Source organism: Cupressus sempervirens, chromosome 2, assembly GCF_028749045.1.
Source record: "Cupressus sempervirens isolate cs-2001-9-10 chromosome 2, ASM2874904v1, whole genome shotgun sequence".
NCBI lineage: Eukaryota > Viridiplantae > Streptophyta > Pinopsida > Cupressales > Cupressaceae > Cupressus > Cupressus sempervirens.
Window position 1 is genome coordinate 775,236,449 of NC_143119.1, and position 22,427 is coordinate 775,258,875.

Sequence of the window (22,427 nt, forward strand, 5' to 3'; positions counted from 1 at the left end):
AGCACCTACCATATTGTCATTTGAAGCACCCATGTTCCCTTTCCTAGTTGGTTTCAATATTGATATTTGACATATCTGCAGTGGCCTCATACCCTAGCACATACATATATTCTTCCCGCCAACGATTCCCAGTGGTAGGTTTAAGCTGGAGCCATTTCATTAGGAAATTCACACTCAGGATAAATTCATTCTTCCTCGCTTCAAAGAGCTGAGGATTCTTGACGATTAACAGAGACCTTTTAACTGTCTCCACCCGGAGATTACTAACACCCGCATCCATGTAATCTCTAGGATACAAAATCATGAAGTTTTTAACAACATTCCATACTGCAATGTCTGTAGAGGGTATTTTCATAATAAAGCAATTAAGTAGTCATTAGGAGAAGTTTGTACCAAAGGTTGTGTTCGTTGGTTTTATTAACCAACCCGAGCACTATATTTAGTACACAGATGGAATAGACTGAATGGTAATTTTGGTTATCATTGGTATTGGTATGTAACTTGATTGGTACAATTAATAAAGAGATAATTTCCCATATTCTGTGTATTGCTCATTCTAGTAATACAATAATATTATAATGTTTGTAGATTGTAATTGATATCAATGTCCATATGAATAGTCCATTATATACTGTACTTGGAACGCCTGGTCTACCATATTGGCAGTAACAATGTCCAATCTTTCCAATAGCTCGCCGCAAAAAACAGAGATCATAGTTCGCTTTCTTTGCCCATAATGGTCCTAATTGCTAGATTCGCTAAGTCATCTAGTTCATAGATGTACTACTGGCAGATTACTCTCCGAGTTGCAAAAACTGGCAGAGTTTTCTGGCTTGGCGAGTTTTTAAAACTTTTACTAGCGCAAAAAGCTCACCATGTTTTTGCCAAAAGCTCAGCGAGTTTTAGTTAAAAACTTGGTCATAGTTTTATAATTACACTAAAGACAAAAGAGCAACCTAAATTAATTTCCTTTCTCATTTCTCAACTTGTATATTGCTAAGAGGGGGAAAATAGTCTTCTCAACACTTGCAAACTGATTTCTATAGATTTGAAGCGGATTTGAGGCGCTTTTTGAGAAGGATGACATCTATGATATGGAGATGTAGGCTATGGAGGATGGGAATGGATTTGATTTTACACTAAATGGTATTGAGTTGAATGAGTAGTCAATGCTAGTGCTAGGAGAGGATAGAGGCAAAGCTACATGTAGGATGGGGGATGGGCCACATACTAAGTCAGTCTTCAAACATACCGAGCAAGGAGGCATAATTATGCTAGTGCATATTTCTAGGACTAGTCCCTCTTGTTCTACCTCATCCTTAGTTTTTACTAGAGATGAGAAGAGGAATATTTAATTGTAATGATGTATATAGTTTTAGTTTTTTATAAATTATTTACTATTTTGCTTCCAGTCATCAACATTCCTCACGAGAATGCAATTGTACCCACTTTATGTTTAAATATATCTAGACTAAGCTTGTTTCTTTTGCGTTCTCATTTATTGAGTCATTGGATGCACCTTCTCATTGAGTTTTGCGAAAAAAAAGCATTTCTAATTAAATTTAAGTAAATTTTTAAGTTCCCAAGTTTTTACAGAAAACTGGCTGAGTTTTTGCCAAATCTTATTTTTAGGCCTTGGCGAGTTTTTGGCTTTGGCGAGTTTCCCAACTATGGTCTAGTTCATGGATGATTCTAGCCCAATTTTCTGGTATATGTTATGTGTATGTATTATGTTATTAGGTAGTTTCTATTTATTCTCTCTTCTGCATTTTTCTATTGGTCACTCTTTTTGTAATGTTTCCCTGAACTCCTGTTCGTTATGGAAACTTTCTTTTTGACTCTACAAGAATGTTTCTATTTCTTCTCTCTTGTTCGTTATAGAAACATTCTCTTGTCTCCTGTATATATAGATCATTCATGATCTTTGTTTAATAACACAATCATTATTTTACCATAATATGGTATCAAAGCAAATTCTTGGCCTCTTTAAAATTTTTTAATTTTTTTTATTAAAAATTAAAAGTTAAAATTTTTTGAAATATTTCCCCGAATGTGTTAAAAAATTGCATCTTTTTCTCCTCCAAACTTGACTAGGGATTCAGTGTCCAATTTTTTTTGCAATTTTCTTTATGCAAAATCTTCCGGTTTTTTCAAATCTGCCCTCTGTTCAAGAACTTTGCAAAAATTTTCGAGTTTTTAAGTTCGATCTAGATTATTTTGAAAACCCTTGATTCCCGTGTCAAATAAACAAATTTTTTGCATATTCCCAGTGGGTTTTTGCAGATCTCAACTAGGTTAGTCTCATTTTTTTTGGGTGCATTGTTTTCCGTGCCTCAATTTTTGAGCCAATGGAATCAAAATCTGACAACAGATTCATTCTAAGTTTTATGAGCTTTTATCCAAGTGCCTCTTCAAATTTTTGGGTTTCATCAATCCGCCTCAAAGTTCGTGCCAACTCAGTGTTTTTCACACTTTTTCATTGCAATCCATGCAATGGCCACTCTCACTAGTCTTATGCTGGAAGGTAGTCAGTGTTACAATGAAAAAAATTACAACATCTTGGAAACAAAGAATGATGACGATCTTCGAGTACTGTCGCCTTTAGGCACTTGTCTTGGGTATCGAGCTCTATCCTACCACAGTCGATGCTACTCAAGAGAAGTTTGACGAGTGTAATCGTGAAGCGGTTATGCTTATTTAGCTTTGAGTTCTGACGATCAGCTGCCTCAAGTGCCTCTCGGCAAGATAGCTGCAAAGATCTAGAAAACACTGAAGGATCTCCATGGTGTAATGTTAGGTAGTTTACTTCCTTAGGCCTTACTTTCTCAAGGACTTACTCAAGTTTTCTCTTAGCCTATTAGGGTCTCCTTTAGTGCCCTAATCTCTAGAGGATCTCTATTCTATCCTTGAACTACTCACTACCTAATTACACCAATGATTTTAGCTTCTTCCTTTGCCAAATGCCTGTGCAAGCTGACTTGCCAACTTCATTTCTTAGTCTTTCTTGATCATTCCCTCAACAAAACTTGTTATGAGACCTTCTCCTTTGGCATATAGTCATAACACTCACCCCTCCTACAACTCTTGGTTTGAAGTATCCTTCACATTCAAACCCCAAAACCTTCCTGCCAATACTGTGATCGCCTAACCAAGGATCAATGACTTGCCTAGGGCATGCCATTTGAATTCCTTAACCAACTCTCCAGGGCCCCAAAAAAGCTATTTTCATTATGTACGCTGGCTCCACCCCCATTTCCTTCATAAACCATAAAAAACTCATGGGGGAGCCATTCTTGCAAAGATGTTCAAAATTGGACCAACACATAGAATATTTGCAAATGAATTTCAAAACCTACTTAAATAAACACCTACAAACTTGCAATCTGAATGGAATAATACTGTAATAACACGACCAATAAGGACCCAACACAAAAATGAGTATTTCAATCCATTAGTCTGTACATGCAATCAAGAAACTCTAAAACTATTAAAAATTAGACTGTAATTCGTGGATCCACTTGCACAAAATTACTAATTATAACTCCCAACCTTGCATCAGAAATGCCACCGAGTTTTTATACAAATTCCCAGCTCATCTACTTCCTCAACACTTCACTGAATTTTGCAATTGCTTGTCAGTTTTGCAACCTGTTCTTTCTTCGTTTACCCACTCCAGGATATTGACATAAGCATTTCTTATGGCCTTATGATCAATCCTTTTGTCGCCAACTGTTTTAACAGGGTTGTGAAGTAGCAAAAAAAATCCATTACTGCTTCAGTTAACACAAACCTTTAACTTTAGTTGTGATGACGTGATCCACAATTAGCCACGTGCTAGCTTTCCAGAACACCCAGTGGGTAGTCTTGTGCTCGACCAAAAACTTCCCAAAAGTTAGTCGCCCTTAGCCACGTGTCATCGTTCTAGGGCATTTTGTAGAAAGTCTCGCACCCAACCAAAAAGTCACTTGGAATCAAATCGCCATCGTAGATTCAACCCATCGGATCAACGGTCAACAAAAATTCACTTGGATTGGTAATTACCAATCTGTTTATTCGACTCCGATCTACCCAAAAACAAAATTGTAGACTAGGACTGGAGTAAACCCTAAGGTGCAAATGCACCACTCCACGAGACATCAGACAAAAGCAGAGCGTTCTTTCTAAAGAATCAACTATTCTCTATTATTATTGATGAGCACATCTTTATAAGAACATCTTCTATAGAATAAGGACATCAGAGATCAGCTTGAGGCCATTGGCCGTACAATGGAGGAAGAGGGTATGGTGGTCATTACTCTGAAAAGTCTACCACCATCCTATGAGCACTTTATTGAGACGCTCAACATTACTGTAACTAATGTTGACCTGAAGTTCTCAGATTTGTGTACCAAACTTCTACAACATAGTCGTTGGAAACAATAGTTTGGTATAAGTGCTCCGTCGTCCTTCTTTGAACAAACATTTTCAGCGCTATCCTTTCACAAGGATAACAACTCATCTCAGTCATCTACTTAGTCTCAAAATAGCTCCAGGAAGAAGAAATCTGGTGCAACTATTGCCACAAATTTGGTCATGTGATCCAAGAATGCAGGACTCACATTGCTTCTGATCGGTGGAAGCGGCTTGGATCCCAGCCATAGGCCAACATTGTAGAACATGTAGACCTCTTTGATCAAGTTGAGGCTGCCTTTTACACTTTTTAAGGACATGTGAATTTCTGTTTTTTGAAGATAGATTGACCATTAAGGGAGGGTATTATGATATTAGATAGTTTCTATTTATTCTCTCTTTCATTATATATATGTGTGTGTGTGTGTGTGTGTACACACACACACATATAATATTATTGGATTATGTTTATTTCATTTTCATTGATTTTATGATTTTATTTCCTTCTATTACTACATGCCCTCTATCATATTTTGTTGAGCTCCTTATTTTATCTTTTTTTCCTCTGCATCCTTTTCAAATTCCATACAATCTCTTCTTCCCTTCTTTTTTTTAGCTACCCGGGCTTGCAATTTTATTCATGATCTTTTGACAGCTTTCTTTCAGCTTGAAAGGTCATTTTGATGCAAACAAAATGCACATAGCTGAATTGAGAAGCGCACTCTTGTTCTTTTAATTTGCACTTGCAACTTTGAGTATTATCTTTCTTTTCCTTGAGCATCTTTGCCTTGTTCCTGATCTCTAATCACCTCCTTGTTCAAAGTCTTGAACTTGGTCTTGCTACATCTCTTTGTTGTTCAAAGATCTCCTTGCTCCATATTTAGCTTGCAAAAACAAAAGGAAATTGTATTGAGCCTTAGAAATAGATATGAAACTTATTGATTCTCATCCTCAAATTATCAGTTCAAGTAGTTTGAATGAACTTGAAAATTACTACTTTAAGCCCAATTTTAAACCACTGTGACATGCATTTATTTGAAAAAATTGAATTTTATGAAAGGTAGATTAGTTTCAAGATTGCATTGGGCATCTATAACTTTACGAGATTGGAGGTGTCTTGGACACAAGCTGTTGAAGGCATGGTCAGATTCCAACCAGCCTTAGGACACGGATCGAAGGGAACTTCATTTCAAACTTTCGTTCCTTCTTCAATTAAACAAAATCCTTCCCTCATTGTTTGATACTTGTAATGATTTTATCCTTAATTTACAAGTCTTTCACATTCAGTGATCTGATATTTATGCTCTCATATTCAGATCACAATTCATTATGGAGGGATGATATTGGTTTTCACCTCGAAGTTCTTTTTCTAACTGCTCTAATGCCAAAAGATGTTAAATCTGTCCAAGAACCGGGGGCCAACATTTAGGATTCTCAAGTTTGAAAATCTCCACAGTGTGCAGATTCCTCTTTATGTCAAGATTCGAGACCTTAATTTATTCATGATGTATGATCTGTCTTTAAGGAATAGGGGCAATGTTATGTTCTCATCATCCAAACCCACCACGAATCTAGGGAAGGGTCGGAATCCCACTTTATTTTAGGATTATTCCTAATTTTACCTTGATTTCAAGCTGCCCTTCCAGCCCTTTCTTGCTGAATATTTACCAGAAGCATATAAGAAAATATTCATTAAAACAAATGCAGAGAACACAATAGCTATTTTGGGAAAAACCCGTTTCAAAGAGGGAAACAACCCAGCCTACCAAGAAAAGTGCCTTTATTCTAAGTTACTGATTTGTCCCATGGATAGCTGGATATAGAGGCAGAAGGAGACGGATTTTGGATGCGTCCGAATGCCCTGCGGATGCTGGCCGGAAGCCAGCCAAAGGCTTCTGGCCAGCATCCACTGTTTACTGCACAGGCTAAACAGAGACTTATTGCATTCATATACTAGAATGGAGCACAACATAAGGTAGTATTGTATTCATATAAGCAGAACATACAGTAACAATTACAACCATAATGCCCATCCCTAGTTCAATAGAATGATATACATATATATTCCGAAGGGGGGACTCAACCATCGCACAACCTTTCGGGTACTAACTAAGCTTGTCGGCTTTGTTATACTTTTGTCAATAACATCATCCCCCCCAAAAAGAAGAGTCGTCTCTGAACGACAAAATGGAGACCACTAAGTACATCAAAACATGACTAGGCAGGAGGGTGCAACTTTGCTCATAACTCGTGCACCTGTTGGGTCCGTGTCTTTAGATCTGCTTCAGCCTACATCTTGTTCTCTAAAGCTGTCTTCATCATCTTTGCTATATTCCCAAGCTCCAACTCTTTTGCTTTCGACTCCTTGTAGCCAATTGTTTGCTTGCTTTGCTTCTTCAAGCTGAGATAAGAATGTTGTCCTCTCTGATTCCTTTTCCTATTTAACTGCCTCCAACTGGGCAATGAGTGCTACCTGTTTCGACTCCCAAGCAGATTGTTGTGTAGCCAAACTTGCTTCTACTGCCTAATTAGGTAGTTGTTTCCTTCCTAGCCTTCTCTGCTACTACTTGATCTACCTGACTTCTCCATAAAGCATAGTAGGCGTCTCAATACACCTGCACTATCTCTCTAGCAAGGTTCTCTACTCGACTCTCTACTATTGGCTCTCTAGCAATCAACTCCTGTCTCATCTTCTAAGTCTCTGTATTAGGCCACCCTCATGCCTCAAAGCATACTGTAAATGCAGCTGGGCAACCGACTTGCATATAGAACATGCTCTAGCTCCTGCACAACTGTGTCTAGTGCACGTGCTTGCGTAGAAATCAACACTTGGTAACCTCGAGTCACCATATCAGCTAAGTATGCCTCTACATCCTCCCCCATGTTTGTCAATGATCCTGATGTGGGCTGCTGTGTGCCCATCGTTGTCTCAACTTCTTGTAACATCCTCTTGATAGTGCTATTCGTCGGTGGTGGAGGTGGAGCTCATCTGTATTAGTGGGGTGACTCGCCTTCTCTTGCGTAACTATAGAGTACACCTCCTTGGGCACTTCCCTCATAGGCCAGAGAATATTGAATACTTGCGCTACTGGCATGATGTTAAATCTCTGACTCAGATAAGCACTCAAGTTTTGTGTTTTACTTGCCCTACTAGTATCCTCAGTGGCTGGCATGGCTAATAATGTAGCATCTACAGTGACCACAATGTCTAAAATAACTACGTCTAATCGAACTTGTGGTGCCCTTTGACTCTCAGGGGTCTCCATTTGCACAGGTATCTCCATCAACCCCTCATGTGTCTATCATCTCTTCCAGTAAGGTTGTAGGTGGTAATGTATGAGACTCTCTTTGTGATGTAACCACTGTCTCTGGAACGATGATAGGCTTTGAGATCTTAGTAGGTATTGGTTGGGCTGCTACTATAATGAGAGTCATGACTATGGGCTGTGTAATCTGTCCGAAGCTAGGAATGTGCATACATTCAGGAGCCAAATGAGATGTTGTGGAGAGAGCAGGCCGTGGAAATAGTACCGGTGTTGCGGTGATTATTTTGATCTCCTTGTCATCCTCCATTTGCGTGCTATCCTCTTCCTCTTCATTCGTCTCACTGGTATCTTTGGATGACATTTCTTGCCTGCCGCTATCTGTGTTCCTGTGTTTTGAGGCTATGTCTAACTCTTGTCTAAATCGCTTTGTTTTGACTGTGGCCTTCTGTGTGCCTGGTGTGTCTAAATGCTTCCATTGCATAATTGGGGCTCACCTGGAGCTAGTGGGCTAGGCTTGACCTCCAGCCTGTCAATGGGGATCATTCTTGTCGTAGCATTGAGGAACAATCCAATGGCGTAATGGGGCATACAAAATGTCTTGGCTGCAACGTCATGAATTCGTACATGCCTTTTGCAAATACTGCTACTCAATCGTACACCTTCCTATTCATGGTTTCGTTCATCATCACTACCTGCGGAAATGAAATATTTGACGTTCGGCTCGATCCTATGAGCCCGCTCTTAACCAAGTCCATCAGGTAGCACTGCTCTCCCTCTTGAATGTTGGATTTTTTCAATCCTCTGCCTTTAGAAGTTTCCACCAACGCTTCATTCTCCATCTGAGATAGTGTGCCGCACACTAGATCTATTAGCCAAGCCTTTATTTCCCAACTTAATTTCTTGAGTTTACCATGAATCTTCTTGTTTGCCTGATGGTAATCTCTGCACAATCATATTCATCCTCTTACTGTTAGCTGAATCATCTTCCAATTTATTTTTGTAGGCTCTTTTTCAAGCCAACTATTTGATCACTCTTCTTATTCCCAAGGAACGGTTAAGAGAAACCATTAGGGTTCAAGGCTACTGTACACTGACTCTTTCTTTTGTACGGTCCTTTTGTAGGTAGTCGTCAAGCTTTATTTGCCACACTTGCATTTGCTTGCCTGCTAGACAAGGATTGACTTAAATGTGTGCAATGTCTCTGTATTACTTGTACATGCTCCTTATAAATACCATTTGGTGTTGTTCTCCTGATGTTTGTCTCTTTAGACTACCATACGGTGTATGGTATTGTCTTCCCCTCAAGGCTCTACGGTGTCTTTATCCGAATTTTATGAAGAGCGAGCCACATTCAACTGTACGATGTTTGTTTCTGTCAAAGGCACACGACTTTCACCGCTAAAGATTCCATATGGTGTGCATTTTTGTGGTGACCATACGGCATAGTGTGCGGTGTCTGTGTGCATTAGCCATTGTATGGTGCAATGTGTGGGGGTGTTTCCTTGCATTGGCAACATGGTTTGTACGATCTCTTTTGTTCCTCTTGCAGCTGTACGATGTGTTGTTCTTGCTGTACGGTGTTTCATGTTTCGCCCAAGATGTATGGCTATTACCATACGGTGTTTTGCCTAAAATTCCACACAATGTGTCTTCTTGCAGTGGCCGTACAACCATGTGGCCTTTCTCCTGACTTCTTTAGACTTTTTTTTATGACTTAATGATTATTGCTCTAGTGGAAGCATAATTCTTTCCAACAAACTCCTCTTGCTGCCAATAGAAAGGTGATTTTGTAACCCTATACAAGAGATATATGACTTCAATTGTAAAATATTAGACAAGTTTATTAAATAATCTCACACAATTGTTTCTAATGTGGAGATTGGTTAATTCTTCTGAAAACTGAAATATTAATCCCTCAAATACTTAAAATAATTGTCTCATCTTCCCAATTTTATATATTGTTCGCCGACTAATGTCAAAATCATAATGCCCATGAACTAAGTAGTTCCCACAACGCCTATAGTCTTGTGAAATATATATATATATATACTTTATTATTATTATTTATTTTATTTTACAGTCTATCTAAATCATTTGTCCGACTGTCATTATCTCCATTGACTTCATTCCTCTGATGGTAAATTTTTAACTTCAAACCATTTACTGGGTCAACCACTTCCTTCTTGTCCAATGTCCACAGCTTGATCACTTCGTTATTGCCAACTTCACAGATCTTATATGGCTCGACCCACTTCACCTTGAATTTGTTGGGTTTGATTGATCTCGTTACGCCCATTATATTTCATCACTAGTTGGCTTGACATGTTTTGTTTCCTTTCAGATGCTTTTTGTGCCAGACCTTGCGCATAAGTTGTGAAATCTTTGTAGCCCATTGTGCTTTTAGTCTTCGTTTGTCGAGCTTATTTAGGTTGTATAGCCTCTCCCTGAGACTCTCCATGTCTCCCAACTTGTTCTCAATTGAACTCTACTGGTACAATGACCTCCTAACCATACATTAACTGGAATGGGGTGTGTCCTATGGTGACCTTATAGGAGGTATGATAAGCCCATAATGCCGATGGCAACTTCTCTTCCCAATCTTTGCCTTCAACACCGTAAGATTTATAAATCACTGAAACTAAGATTTTCTTTGTTGACTTTGCTTGTTCATTCGCTCTTGAGTATTATGGGCTCAAAAGGGAATGGTAGATTTTAAATAATGTCGTAAGTCATCTAATGACATGGTTGACAAAGTGCCTTCCTTGGTTGCTCGTTAAGTGGATTGGGATGCCATACCTTGTAATGATTTGTTCATAGATGAATCTTATCATACTCAATGTAGAGTTATCTAGTAAGGCTCGTGCCTCTACCCACTTTGTGAGGTACTCCGTTGCTATGGCGATGTATCTGCAGGCTTTGCTTACCTTTAGGGATCTGACAAAGGCCATTCCCCATCGTTCAAAAATTTCCTGCACCTGTGAGGGGTTTAGAGGCATAAAATCCTTCTTTAGTGCCTTCCTGGCTCTCTGACATGTATCACATCCAACGGTCCACTCCCTGGCGTCGTTGTGCATAGTAGGCCACCATAACCCTATGAGAAGTATCTTTCGCGCAATTGTGTTTGGCCCAATATGTCTGCTACTGGCCCTTCGTGTGCCTCTTTTAATACTCTCGGTGTTTCTACTTCTAGAACACATCGCCGTAGGATCAGGTCAGGTCCCATCTTTTATAGTAGCCCTTGATCAACTAGAATGTTCAACTTCTCAGTACGAGTTTCCTTCTCTCCTTTGGTTGCATTTCTCTAGGGTACTAACCCACTAAAAGATACTCTTTAATACTTGCGTACCAAGATGGAAGTATGACAATCTAAAACAATTGTGTCCGGAAAATCATCATTGAATCCCTCTAGTGGTTCCCGTAACTTGATTCTATAGAGGTGATCTATGCTCGCGTGGCTTTTTTCGGGGCGTACTACAATCTTAAACATGAATTCCTGTAGGAGAAGTAACCATCTACTCATCTGTCCCTGAATGATTGGTTTATTCACCAAATATTACAAAGCCTGATGGTCTACGTAGAACACAAACGGGGTTGCTAGTAAGTAGTGCCTGAACTTTTGTACAACATTCACCATTTTAAGAGCTTCCCTCTTCATCGTGCTATAGTTCTTTTCTGCCTTCGATAAGAGTCTACTTGTAAAGTAAATCGGGTGCTCTAATCCATGATCATCTGTCTGTGTGAGTGTTTCTCCGATTGTGAAATTTGATGCATCAACATGTATGTGGAACTCCTTGTCCTAGTTTGGGTAAGCCAAAATAGGTGTTGTGACTAGGCTTGTTTTCAACTCTTGGAAGGCTCATCCTGTTCAACTTCCCACTTGTAGGGTTCCCCTTTGCAAGTCAATCTATTGAGAGGGTAAGACACTTTGGCAAATTTTTTAATGAATCTCTTGTAGTACCCAATGTGTCCCAAGAATGATTTCACTTCGGTCACGTCTACAGAAGGTGGCATTTCTTGTATCACTCAGACCTTGTCCGAGTCTGTCTTCAAGTCTGCCTTGCACATGATGTGTCCCAAAAGTTTTCCTTGGGTACCATGAATCTGCACTTTTTAGCATTTAATGCTAGCCGTGCATCTCTCCATACACTCCTTGAGTGTGGTCAGGTGTTTGTTCTCCGTGCTAAAAGCTGACCAATCATCCAAGAAGGCTTGAAGTTGATGATTGGCATTTTGTCAATGATGTGTAGGATGATCCTTTGAAATGTTGACGGGGCGTTGCACAGACCGAACAACATCTGGTTGTAGACGTAAACTCCATCTTCCACCACAAAGGTTGTTTTCAGCTTGTCCTCCTTGGTGATGGATATTTGATTGTAGCCAAAAAATCCATCCGTGAACGAGTATAATTCGTGCCCGACCACTTCCTCCAAAATGCTATCAGTGTATGGTATTGGGAATGGATCCTTAATTGTCACTACATGCAAACAATGGAAATCCATGCATATTCTTATTTGAGTGGTATCCTTTTTTAGTGAGATTACGATTGGAGACACCCACTCACTTGTTTGCACTCAAAAGATAATGCCTACATTGAGCATTCAATTAATCTCATCCTTGACTTGACAACATAGTTTTTATTCATCCGGTATGGTGCATCCGTATGGACATCGCTCCTTGTATAAGTGGGCTCCGGTGCTCACACAATTCTGGTGGTACTCCCTTTAGGTCTTTGTATGTCCATGCAAAAACATCCTTGTACTCCATGAATATTCTGAATACTACCGCTTTCAGTATAGGATTCCAATCATCTCCCACAAAAATGTTTTTTGGGTTGGCCTCGACCCCTAAGTTCACAATCTTCACTGAAGTTTCTTCATATTTAATGGGTTTCTCTTCCCTGAATGTGCGTGCGGGTGTTTCATCAATCGGTGCCTCCCCTTCCTTGAATTCTTTGTATGTTGTCGGAAACTCGTCTTTTTCATCCTCCTAATTTCCTTCTTCCACCCCTAACATATGACAACTTGAGAAGAGTTCATAGTCCTCCATTTTCCATTGGAGTAGGCCATTCAATGAGTCCAAGTTTTTGTTGGATCCTCCTTTTAGTTTGAGGATTCCTTCTTCGTCAGGTTCCATCCTTTTCTTTCCTTTATCATCTCCCTCTTCACCTTCGTAGTCCGACAAGGACGTCATTTCTTCTCCCACCATTTGGGTGTGTAGGTCAATTATAAACCTACAACCCCCTCTTTCTATCGAAAAAGTGTTCCTTTTTTCAATCATATTTCACATTTGCCTGTACTAGCGAGCCCCTTCTGAGGATGGCGTTGTAACCATTCTTTTTCAGTAGAATGATCACAAGGTCAAGTAGGAAGGGTAGTTTCCCTATTGTTACAGTCTGCACCATTAAAGTCTTGATGGTTTCATTCCGTGTTGATTGGTGCTAAGTAGTTGGAATGTAGGCAGCCATGGAGTTGGTTGTCCTAACTTCTTCCACGTTTCCTCTGGTAAAACATTTATGCTAGACCCTCCATCCACAATGGATTCGTTGGGATGGTTTTGAGGATACTCATCACTACCACATTAGGGTCTCTTCTTGTGCTCAGTAGTGCAAGTAACATTGGGTCTGTCGTGGGGGCTTCGCTTTGACCTTGGGTGTTCTTCCTTGGCTCATACACTGTCTTTGGGGATGGTGTCATGTTTAGGATTGTTGTTCTTAGTTCTGGCAGTGCAAGAAGAAGGTCGTCTAATTTCATATGAACCTCAGCTTGCATTACCTATCGTACAATGTTCTGTTCTGCTTGGGTCCTCCTTGAGGTACTCGTGGTGTCATTCATTTGCATTCTTTTGGCCATCATTTTCTCTTCTATTTTTGCTTTTGCCTAGTGCATCCTTCTCTTTTCCTCTTAAGGATCTGGGTATGTCACCTTTTTCGCTTGTGCGCGGGTGACTGCTAATACTTCTTCCTTGCGTCTTTCTATAGTTAATAGGTTCACCTTGGGCTTGGTGCATTTTGAGTCATCATGGTCTCTAGGACCACACCATTTGCACAATAGTTGTGGTGTTCCTTTGTGGTACAATCTCTGGCGAAGTAGCCCCATTATTGCACATGTGACATTGTATCATTGGCCGTTTGGTTGGATCATATTAGATTCAGCTGTGGCCCCCGTTATTGTTGTTGCTTCCTCTTTTGCGTTAGTTGTTGTTTTGATACTCTCTTGAAGTTTCTATGTTATTGTTTATATTTGTTCCCGCGGTTCTTGAGGTGGGCACTTCTTGCGTCAGTAGCACTTGCTAGTGACTTTTTATTTTCATATTGAAGGGACATTCTTTGGTGGAATGGTTGGCAATTTGGCAGATATCGCAAAATTGGTTCTTGGGGCAAGCACCCTTTGTATGGCCTTCCTCCTACACCATAGTTCCCGTTCTTTGTTTTTCTTCCATTTTTTTAATTCTTTCATCATATGCAGCATATCTTTTTGTAATGCTCGAATCTTTTTATTCGATTCGTCCTCGTCGCTTTCAGAGGATGAGTCTTCCGAATCGGAAGATTTGTTCTTCTTCATTTTCCCTGTTTTCTGTTTGCTTTCTAAGTGCATTGCTCGGTTATATGCCTCAATGTATGATGTCGGAGGTACTAGTTTCATCTTCTTTCAAAGTGCTGGCTGTAGCCCTTCGACAAACCACCATTTCTTCAACCTGTCGATTGGTGGGCTTTTCTTGGCCCACAATGGTCTTTTCTTGTTTACTGAAAAAGTAGTAAGACCTGCTGAAATATCAATAGAATCTATAGGATCAGCTGAATCATTTAAATATACATTCTCCCTCTGAATCACAAAGGGTGGATTTGGGTCAGCCATCTTTGTATCTTGAGAGTCCTCAAAATCTTCCCCATCATTTTCAATGTTAGATTCATTGGAAATCTTGCAAGCTACACCTTCATCAAAAGTAGCATCCCTACTTAATTCAATATGTTTGACTTAGAATATAAATCCTGAAAGCTTTTAAGGAATCACTATATCAAACAAAGTTACCTTTCCTTCCTAAAGGTTCTAATTTTGATCTTTTCTCTTTTGGAATGTGAATGTAAACTGGACATCCAAAAATTCTCGAGTAACTAATGTCTGGTGTGATACATGTAAAAGCTTTCTTCAGGGGTCATGGCGTCAAGAACCTGATGAAGACTACGATTTTACATATTAACTGCAGTTTTGCATGCCTCAGCCCATGGAAAGGTTTGAAGGCTTTGATAATGAATCATTGCCTTTGTTTCCTCGATAAATGTCCTGCTCTTTCTTTCAACTACATTTTTTGAGGATTATAGAAAACACAAAACTCTCTCTTGATCCCAATTTCAACACAGTAGTCATGAAATATACCAGAGACATATTCACCTCTATCATCAAACCATAAAATCTTAATTTTCTTGTTGGATAAATTTTCAACAAGAGCTTTGATTTCCTTGACCTAGGACAGAACCTCATTAGACTCTTTAGACTTAAGAAAAAAAATCCAGCTCTTCGGACAATAATCATCTATCAATGCAACATAATACCAAAACCATTAAGAGAAGCAACAGATGTTGGAGCACATAAATTTGAATGTATTAATTCTCGAGTATCTGTAGCTCTACTTTCACTGCCATGAAAAAGGCTTTCAATGTTCTCACCTAGAGCGCATCCCTTGCAAATCCCTTCATGATTTTGGTTCAACTTTAGAAGACCAACTATAGCCTTTTCCATAGAGGATAAAGTTCTGAAATTTTGATTTCCAAACCTCTTGTGCCAAAGTTCATTTAAGTTTGAAGTATTAAGTGCCAGAGCATGCATGGAATGGGATGAAAGCTTGTAGAGACTATCATGGTGAACTCCAATTTGACGAGCTGAATGGATACTGCAGTTCCTTTTCCACGCTAGGACCTTGCCATCAGCAAAAGCAACATTATATCCTTTGTTGTCTTCTAGAGCTGATATGGAAATCAGATTCCTGTTTATTCCAGGAACAAATAATACATCACTAAAATGAAGAGGAATTCCGGAATCTAAATTAAATGAATTAGAACCAGCACCCTTCACTAAATAACTTGCATCATCACCAATTCTGACTTGAAGATGATAATCTTTTTCCTTCAAATTAATGAGATGTTCTTTGTAACTAGTGATATGATGAGATGCACTACTGTCAATAGGCCATGTATCGCTGTTTGTAGGAATATTGCTAGAAAGTGCAGAAATAAATAAGAATCCATCAGAATCCTCACCTGGTCTCTCTTGAAGAGAGGGGTTTACAGCAATTGGTGCAGTTGCTTGAGTCTTTGGCCTAGTATAAAAATCTCTTGCAATGTGCCCATACTGGTCACATCTGAAGCACTAAATTTTGGAATAATCCCTTTTTCCTCTCTTGGAGTTGGGGGTAGATTCAAAGTTATTATCTCTGAAACTCTCGAAGCTTCCTTTCTTCCCTTTCCCTTTTAAAGTGTGAGCTGCAAGAACACAATCATCTTCGTGATGATTTCTACAACCATTTAAACTTGTTTTTAATCTGCCTTCCTCTTAAATACAATCTGCGCTTGACCTGTCAAATTTTGGAAGCTCATCTCTTCCAGTATTGCCCTGAATAAAGGATTCCCAAGAATGGGGAAGTCTTTTCATAGCAAGCATGACAAGATTTTTATCTGAGAATGTCCCAACAATTGCACTGAGTCGATCCTTCAATTCTGACAACATAGTCACCCCTTTCCATTTTTATATACAGCAGTTGACACCTCAATGCAAGAACTCTACTGGTATTATTAAACTTATACAAAACCTTAAGAGTCTTGAACATCTCTTTGGTTGATTCTAATTTTGAAATAACATGAATCAAATGATCCTTAACAGAGTCAATCATGATCTTTTTAGCCATAATCTTTTTTTTTTCTGTCATCAAGTACTTTCAGTTTCATCAGATGGCTTTGCATCAAGAGCAATAAGAACCTTGGGCTTCCAAGAACCAAAATTTGAGGAAATATCTAACCTATCTTCAACTTTCAGCCCATTCACCATATTTCACGAACTGAACATAACTAGAAAAAGTAGAAACAAGGAGTACAAATTAAGATGCTTCTGGTTCCGGATCAAATTTCTTAACTTGGCTCTGATACGATATTGAATATTTACCAGTAGCATATAAGAAAATATTTATTAAAACAAATACAGAGGACACAATAGTTATCTTGGGAAAAACCTCACAAAGAGAAACAACCCTGCCCGCCAACAAAAATATCTTTATTGAATTTCGAAACATCATTGTAATAACTCTGCCACTTCAGGTTCTGCAACCTCTATGATCACATATTGATCAAAGTCTTAAGTATTTAAGAAAGTTTCAGAATTCTTATAAACCATAAAGAAAGATTAATAAGATGCATGTATTAAAATGGAGTTGTATACACTCACGACCTTAAATACAAAAATTCTGAACATAAAGCATTCGATACTCAAAACAAATTGTCCAGAACCGATATTCATAAATATTCAATCTCTTAAGCACACAAAGCTCCATTATTCAATCTCTTAAGCACACAAATCTCACTGTAGTATTTGAAGATAGTTGCTTGCAATGCCTCTGATCATATTAGCTAAAAACTCCATTTGATGAAAAGCAAAGACGATAGATGACAAAGAACTGTCGCTGAAGACAAAATGATTGCCGTGACAAAGTAAATTTTCCCGATGGTGAATGACCAAGAGCTGTTAGTGACGTGGCGACGAGTAACTGAAGAAGTGAATAAATACATGATGATAAACAATAAAAGAGAAATGATAACAATAGCCAAGACACGAATAAAATAAGTTGACTGCCAAGTCACCAAATAACTAAACATTAATTGATGCTACATCACTATGAAATGGAACATGTGCACACGACATATGAAGTGCCAAAAAAACTGTTGATGTGAATGAATAAACTGGGACGACAGTGACAGAATAGAAGGAGCCAAAATACGAACTGCATAGATGCATTAACTCAGGAAGATAAGAGACCAAAATATTTAGAGATGGACAGACTTATGTGAGGATCTGTCTCGTAGCTATCACTGGATTCAACATTTCTAACCTTCACTACATGCTTTAACATCATAGTTTTGGCAGAGATCTGTATTTATAGTTGACTGTTGCCAAGTTGATTTGTTTTCAATCCATCCTTTTCTCCCAAAATTCTGATCTTACCTCTTCAAGACTTCACAAATTTTGCCTCTAGTCTTCAATTTCACCATTATGTTCAACTTGGAGTTGAGAATTTTTATTGAAATGGCGTTATGCTTGGGCAGAGATTTTGAATTGTTGAGATTTTGCAAGGGAGGCAAAATTCCAAGATTCTATTGATTGAGAATCTTGTGAAGTCGACTTTTCCTGTTTTGTTTTGATTATCTAGTCTTCAATTTCATCATTTGTTCAACTTGGAGTTAAGAATTTTTATGGCATTATGCCTGGGCAGAGATTTTGAATTGTCGAGATTTTGCAAGGGGGGCAAAATACCAAGATTCTATTGATTGAGAATCTTGCGAAGTCGACTCTCCTGTTTTGTTTTGACGATTTCATCTTGTTTTGTTCAGATTTTCATTGGATTTTTGGCATGGTTTTGCATTTGATAGATCATACTTTCCCCTTTATTCATTGCCATTTCTCCACTCCATTATCCCTTTTCATTGATTTTACATTAGAGTTTAGTCTTATAGTCACTTAGAATCCGTCTTAATTAGGGCAGAGATTTGAGCTTATGAAGAAGGTGGAAATTTAGTTGTCAGGATTACTCCTCTTTGGCCTGTTTCATCTTGTCAATTCAAGCTTCAAGAAGCTCTCAAGGGTCACTCTTCATGATTTTCAATCTGATTTGCATCTTCGATTTACTTAAAGTTCATCAATTTATAGTTCCCGAACTCTGACTTGGTGTGGATTTGGTAAGGCTGACTTGACATAGGGCTCAATAAAAAGTTGCAGAACTTGACAAAAACTAGGTTTTGGGGGATTTTTGCCTAGGCTGAGTTTTTGGAGTCACAGGTCACTATGACTCAGCCCAGGTGACTTGACTTGGAACTTGTCAAGCCTAAGATAGTCTTAGAGAGTCTGGGAAGTATGCATTAACATATGATTTCAATCCACATTCATCTTCATTTTTCAATCACCTATCTCCAAGATTTTGGTTGATTTCATCTTTGATCTTGAATTTTCTTCATCCTTATTGATTTGGAGTTGAAACTTCACCTTGGATTGCCCTCGGGCTTGTGCAAAAATCTGGAGATGTCATGATTTTGGTCTAATAAGAGTGTGAAATACTGAGATCCTTGAGATTGAGAATCTTGACAGGAGGCAGATTCTGCCGTGTCAGGATTTTCATTTTGCAGGCAATTTCTTCAGCTTGTACGGCAAAATAATTTATAGAAAATGTAACATTTAAGTATAAGTTACATTTGCATACTTTTAAGTTATATTTTATATAAATACTATCAGGATGATAGAGTGGTTTCAGGTTCATAGGAGCTATAATAAGGATTTTAGATTTTGGGAGACCTTAAAAAGCTCCAAACTAAGCCAAATTTCAAGAATCAACACACCTCCATTAGTGTTATCTCCCACAACTTTTCTTTACTTTACAAATCAAGTTTGATTTTAGAACAAGTATTTTCTAAGGATTCTGACTCATTTCATTGTAAATTACCTGATTTTAACTTCACATACTTGACTAGCTTGACCGAATTCATTCATATCCCTGACTGACTTGACTCCCCTAGCAAGCCAAAGTTGCTTGAACTCATCACTTAGACTTGTAGACTTGAAATTACTGTTACCAACTAAGATCATTACTACTGCTAAGCGAAAAGAGGGGGTCCCCATCTTTAATGAAGCGATGGTGTGAAAAACTCACAACAGTACCCAAACCAGAGATTATAGCCTCATTCAAATTCATTGTTAGTTTAAATACCCAGTAAAAGAGATCTTCCATAATTTTGTGAATCTTCCTATTTGCTTAGGACGAGAACACATCCCCAATACTCAGATTCCTTTGAAACACATTATTGAAATTCAGTTTCAAAAATACCTTCTGGGGTAGAAGTCTTTTAACGTATCCTCCTAACTCTTGAATTGCAAGTTTTCTCTTAGTTGTTTTGTCTAGCAGAATTTGTTTGTACTTATTAAGCCAAATATATTTGGTTCTTTTGATTTATAATTTCTAATAGCTTTCAAAAGGGTCCTTAATATTTTTAGCCAAGAAAAGTCATTCTGTTGCCGAAAAAACTAAATTCCTGGTGAGTTGACAGTGAACATCGGTGAAGTTAAATGCCCAAAAAGTATGGTGGCATAGTCTTTAATTGTCAAAAAGTTATATCTCACCCGAAAAAGTTGGAGAGTTTGTCAATGGTGGTGCACACTTCTTCAAGCTGTTGCTTGTTATTGGTATTTTCTGCTTGTTCATAAGTGAGGACACCAAGCGGTTGGTCAGGTATGAGTTATTTCCTTGTGCCTGTTAGGAATTGGAAATGACTAAAATATTGACGACAATCGCATGAAAAATCAATAACGAGCAAAGAGTTGTGGTTGAGTGTGTATGAAAAGAAAAACTGAATCAGCCTACAGAAATTATGGTGGTGTTTTTTAAAAGCTTTTGTTGGTTTTCAATACAGTGAAAATTTAAGGCAGACTTAAATATTTTGACAATGGAAATTTAAGGCACACTTGAATGTTTTGTTGGATTCTTCGGTGGAAAGCGTACTTTCTTGGAAGGGGAGAAGGCAAAGCATATGCAGATTTATCTAACTTTTCAGAATCGTTTAGCTTGGAATTGTTAAAAAAGCAAGGAAATTGCTTGAGGAAGCTACAAGAAATGAAAGAATGCAGACAGCCAAATAATCGTCATGACCTTGGATAAATGTTTTAGTTCAGCATTTTATAGTGTTTTTCATTTCATTACATTACATTATCTGTTTTAACTTTTGGACAAAAACAAAAGCACAAGTCATATTAAATAATATTGTAAAACTAAAAAGAATTAAAAAATAATGATTAAAAAAGCAAATGATTAAAAAATAAATTCGCTATAAAAATAATTAAGATATATATATATATATATATATATATATATATATATATATATATATATATATATATATATATATATATAACTTTTATTGCAATGTGTAGTCTATGAATTGAATTGCAATACTTCTAATGTACATTTTAGATAATATATACTACAATTAAATAATATGCACCATCTTTAAATTGTAGTTAGGGTCAAAATCAAGGTTAGCAAACTATAATTAGGATTAAGATCACGATTAGCTTATGATTACAATTAAGGGTTGATTAAAATTAAGGATTGCTAAAGCTTAGGTAGGTTCAGAATAATATTAGAGATTGATAATGGTTTACACATCTTTCTATTGGCTAACTATTGCATGTCATTTTGGTGCAAATGCTAGTATTATAGGTTTACCGTTTAAACATGTACATTTCCTTTATATGTAACTGTGGTACATCTATTTTTTGGCACTATTCAGGGAAATGCTGCTTATAAGGGAAAACAATTCCATAAAGCTGTCAATTTCTATTCTGAGGCAATCAAATTAAATGATACAAATGCCACTTATTATAGCAATCGAGCAGCAGCATGTTTAGAATTGCAAAGGTATCATATTTATATGATTTTAGACTCTTACGTATTGCTGTTAGTTTTAGTATTTGTGGTTTTTCTGAGTGCAGTGTTCATTTTATTCTTTGACAGGTTTCAGCAAGCTGAAGAAGACTGTAGTAAAGCTATTGACCTTGACAAAAAGGTGATGTCAAAAGAGTGTCTTGTTCTAATATGTCTATCTTTGTCTAACTTTTCCATATGGAGTTTTCGTGACTGAACTGATTGAAGATGTATTTGGAAATTAGGTCTTTATTAATAAATTGTATATATTTTTTATAATCTGGGTGGCTATGAAAGATACTCAAAATTAAATACATTTGTTCACAGCTACATTGGTTTAAAGTATTTTAACATCCTAAGATAAGTTTATTGTAGTTTAATTGGTTTTTGGTTGAGAACAATTACCTTTCTTTATAGTTCATATGTCCTCTACAGATGCATGTGGTAATGTCTTATGCCCTTTATTCTGTATTATTATTAGTTTACTGTGAACTTGGTTTATATTCTAACAGTGACTCGTGTGAAATAGAGAGTATCCATGAGGAATTGCTTTTCAGTTCACAATTTGAATTATACTTATTTTGTATATACACTGAAATTATTGTGACTTACTCTAATGTGGTATTGAAAGTTGGATCACTATTATCTGTTTGTATTGCTTAAGTGATGTGAAACAGACAGGAGTGAGATAAGCTAGAATATCAAATTCTGTCCATGGGAAGTCAAAACACATAAGAGCTGTATCTTTTGATCCTGTTTTTTTCTTTCTTCTTAAACTCCAGATTTCAGGTTAGATCCTCTTGTTAGTATAATACAATTAGCATATATATTTTTCACATGGATATTTGTAAAGTGATGACTAGAGACAGCCTTGCCTACATAGCTTGGAGTGCAAGTTCTAACGTATCATACTCTGTTCTGTTCCCTTGCTCTGCTAGGTTGTCATACTGGAAAGAGACTTTCCCTATTGAAATTATAGTTTATTTTTAGTGTAGTTTAGAGGTGGTTCTTAATATGGCTACCATAAGGGGATGGGGTAGGTCCAAAGAGATCCATCTTGCTTGGCACAGTTCACTCTCAAAAAACCAGAACTACTGTGCCAAA

At 37.7% G+C, this 22,427-nt stretch overlaps 1 protein-coding gene across 2 annotated transcripts in view; it reads left to right on the top strand.

Annotated features, from left to right (window-relative positions):
• Positions 1 to 22,427, top strand: part of LOC149575767 (translocon at the outer membrane of chloroplasts 64-like) — a 147,492-nt gene that overhangs the window by 113,357 nt on the left and 11,708 nt on the right. For both annotated transcript variants that reach the window (XR_016360230.1, XM_089815553.1), the window contains exons 10-11: positions 21,190 to 21,317; positions 21,414 to 21,465. Coding sequence is in view for 1 of the 2 variants with exons in the window: in XM_089815553.1 (XP_089671679.1) it covers positions 21,190 to 21,317; positions 21,414 to 21,465 (180 nt within the window). In the remaining variant the exon portion in view is untranslated. The remainder of the gene's footprint in view (positions 1 to 21,189; positions 21,318 to 21,413; positions 21,466 to 22,427) is intronic.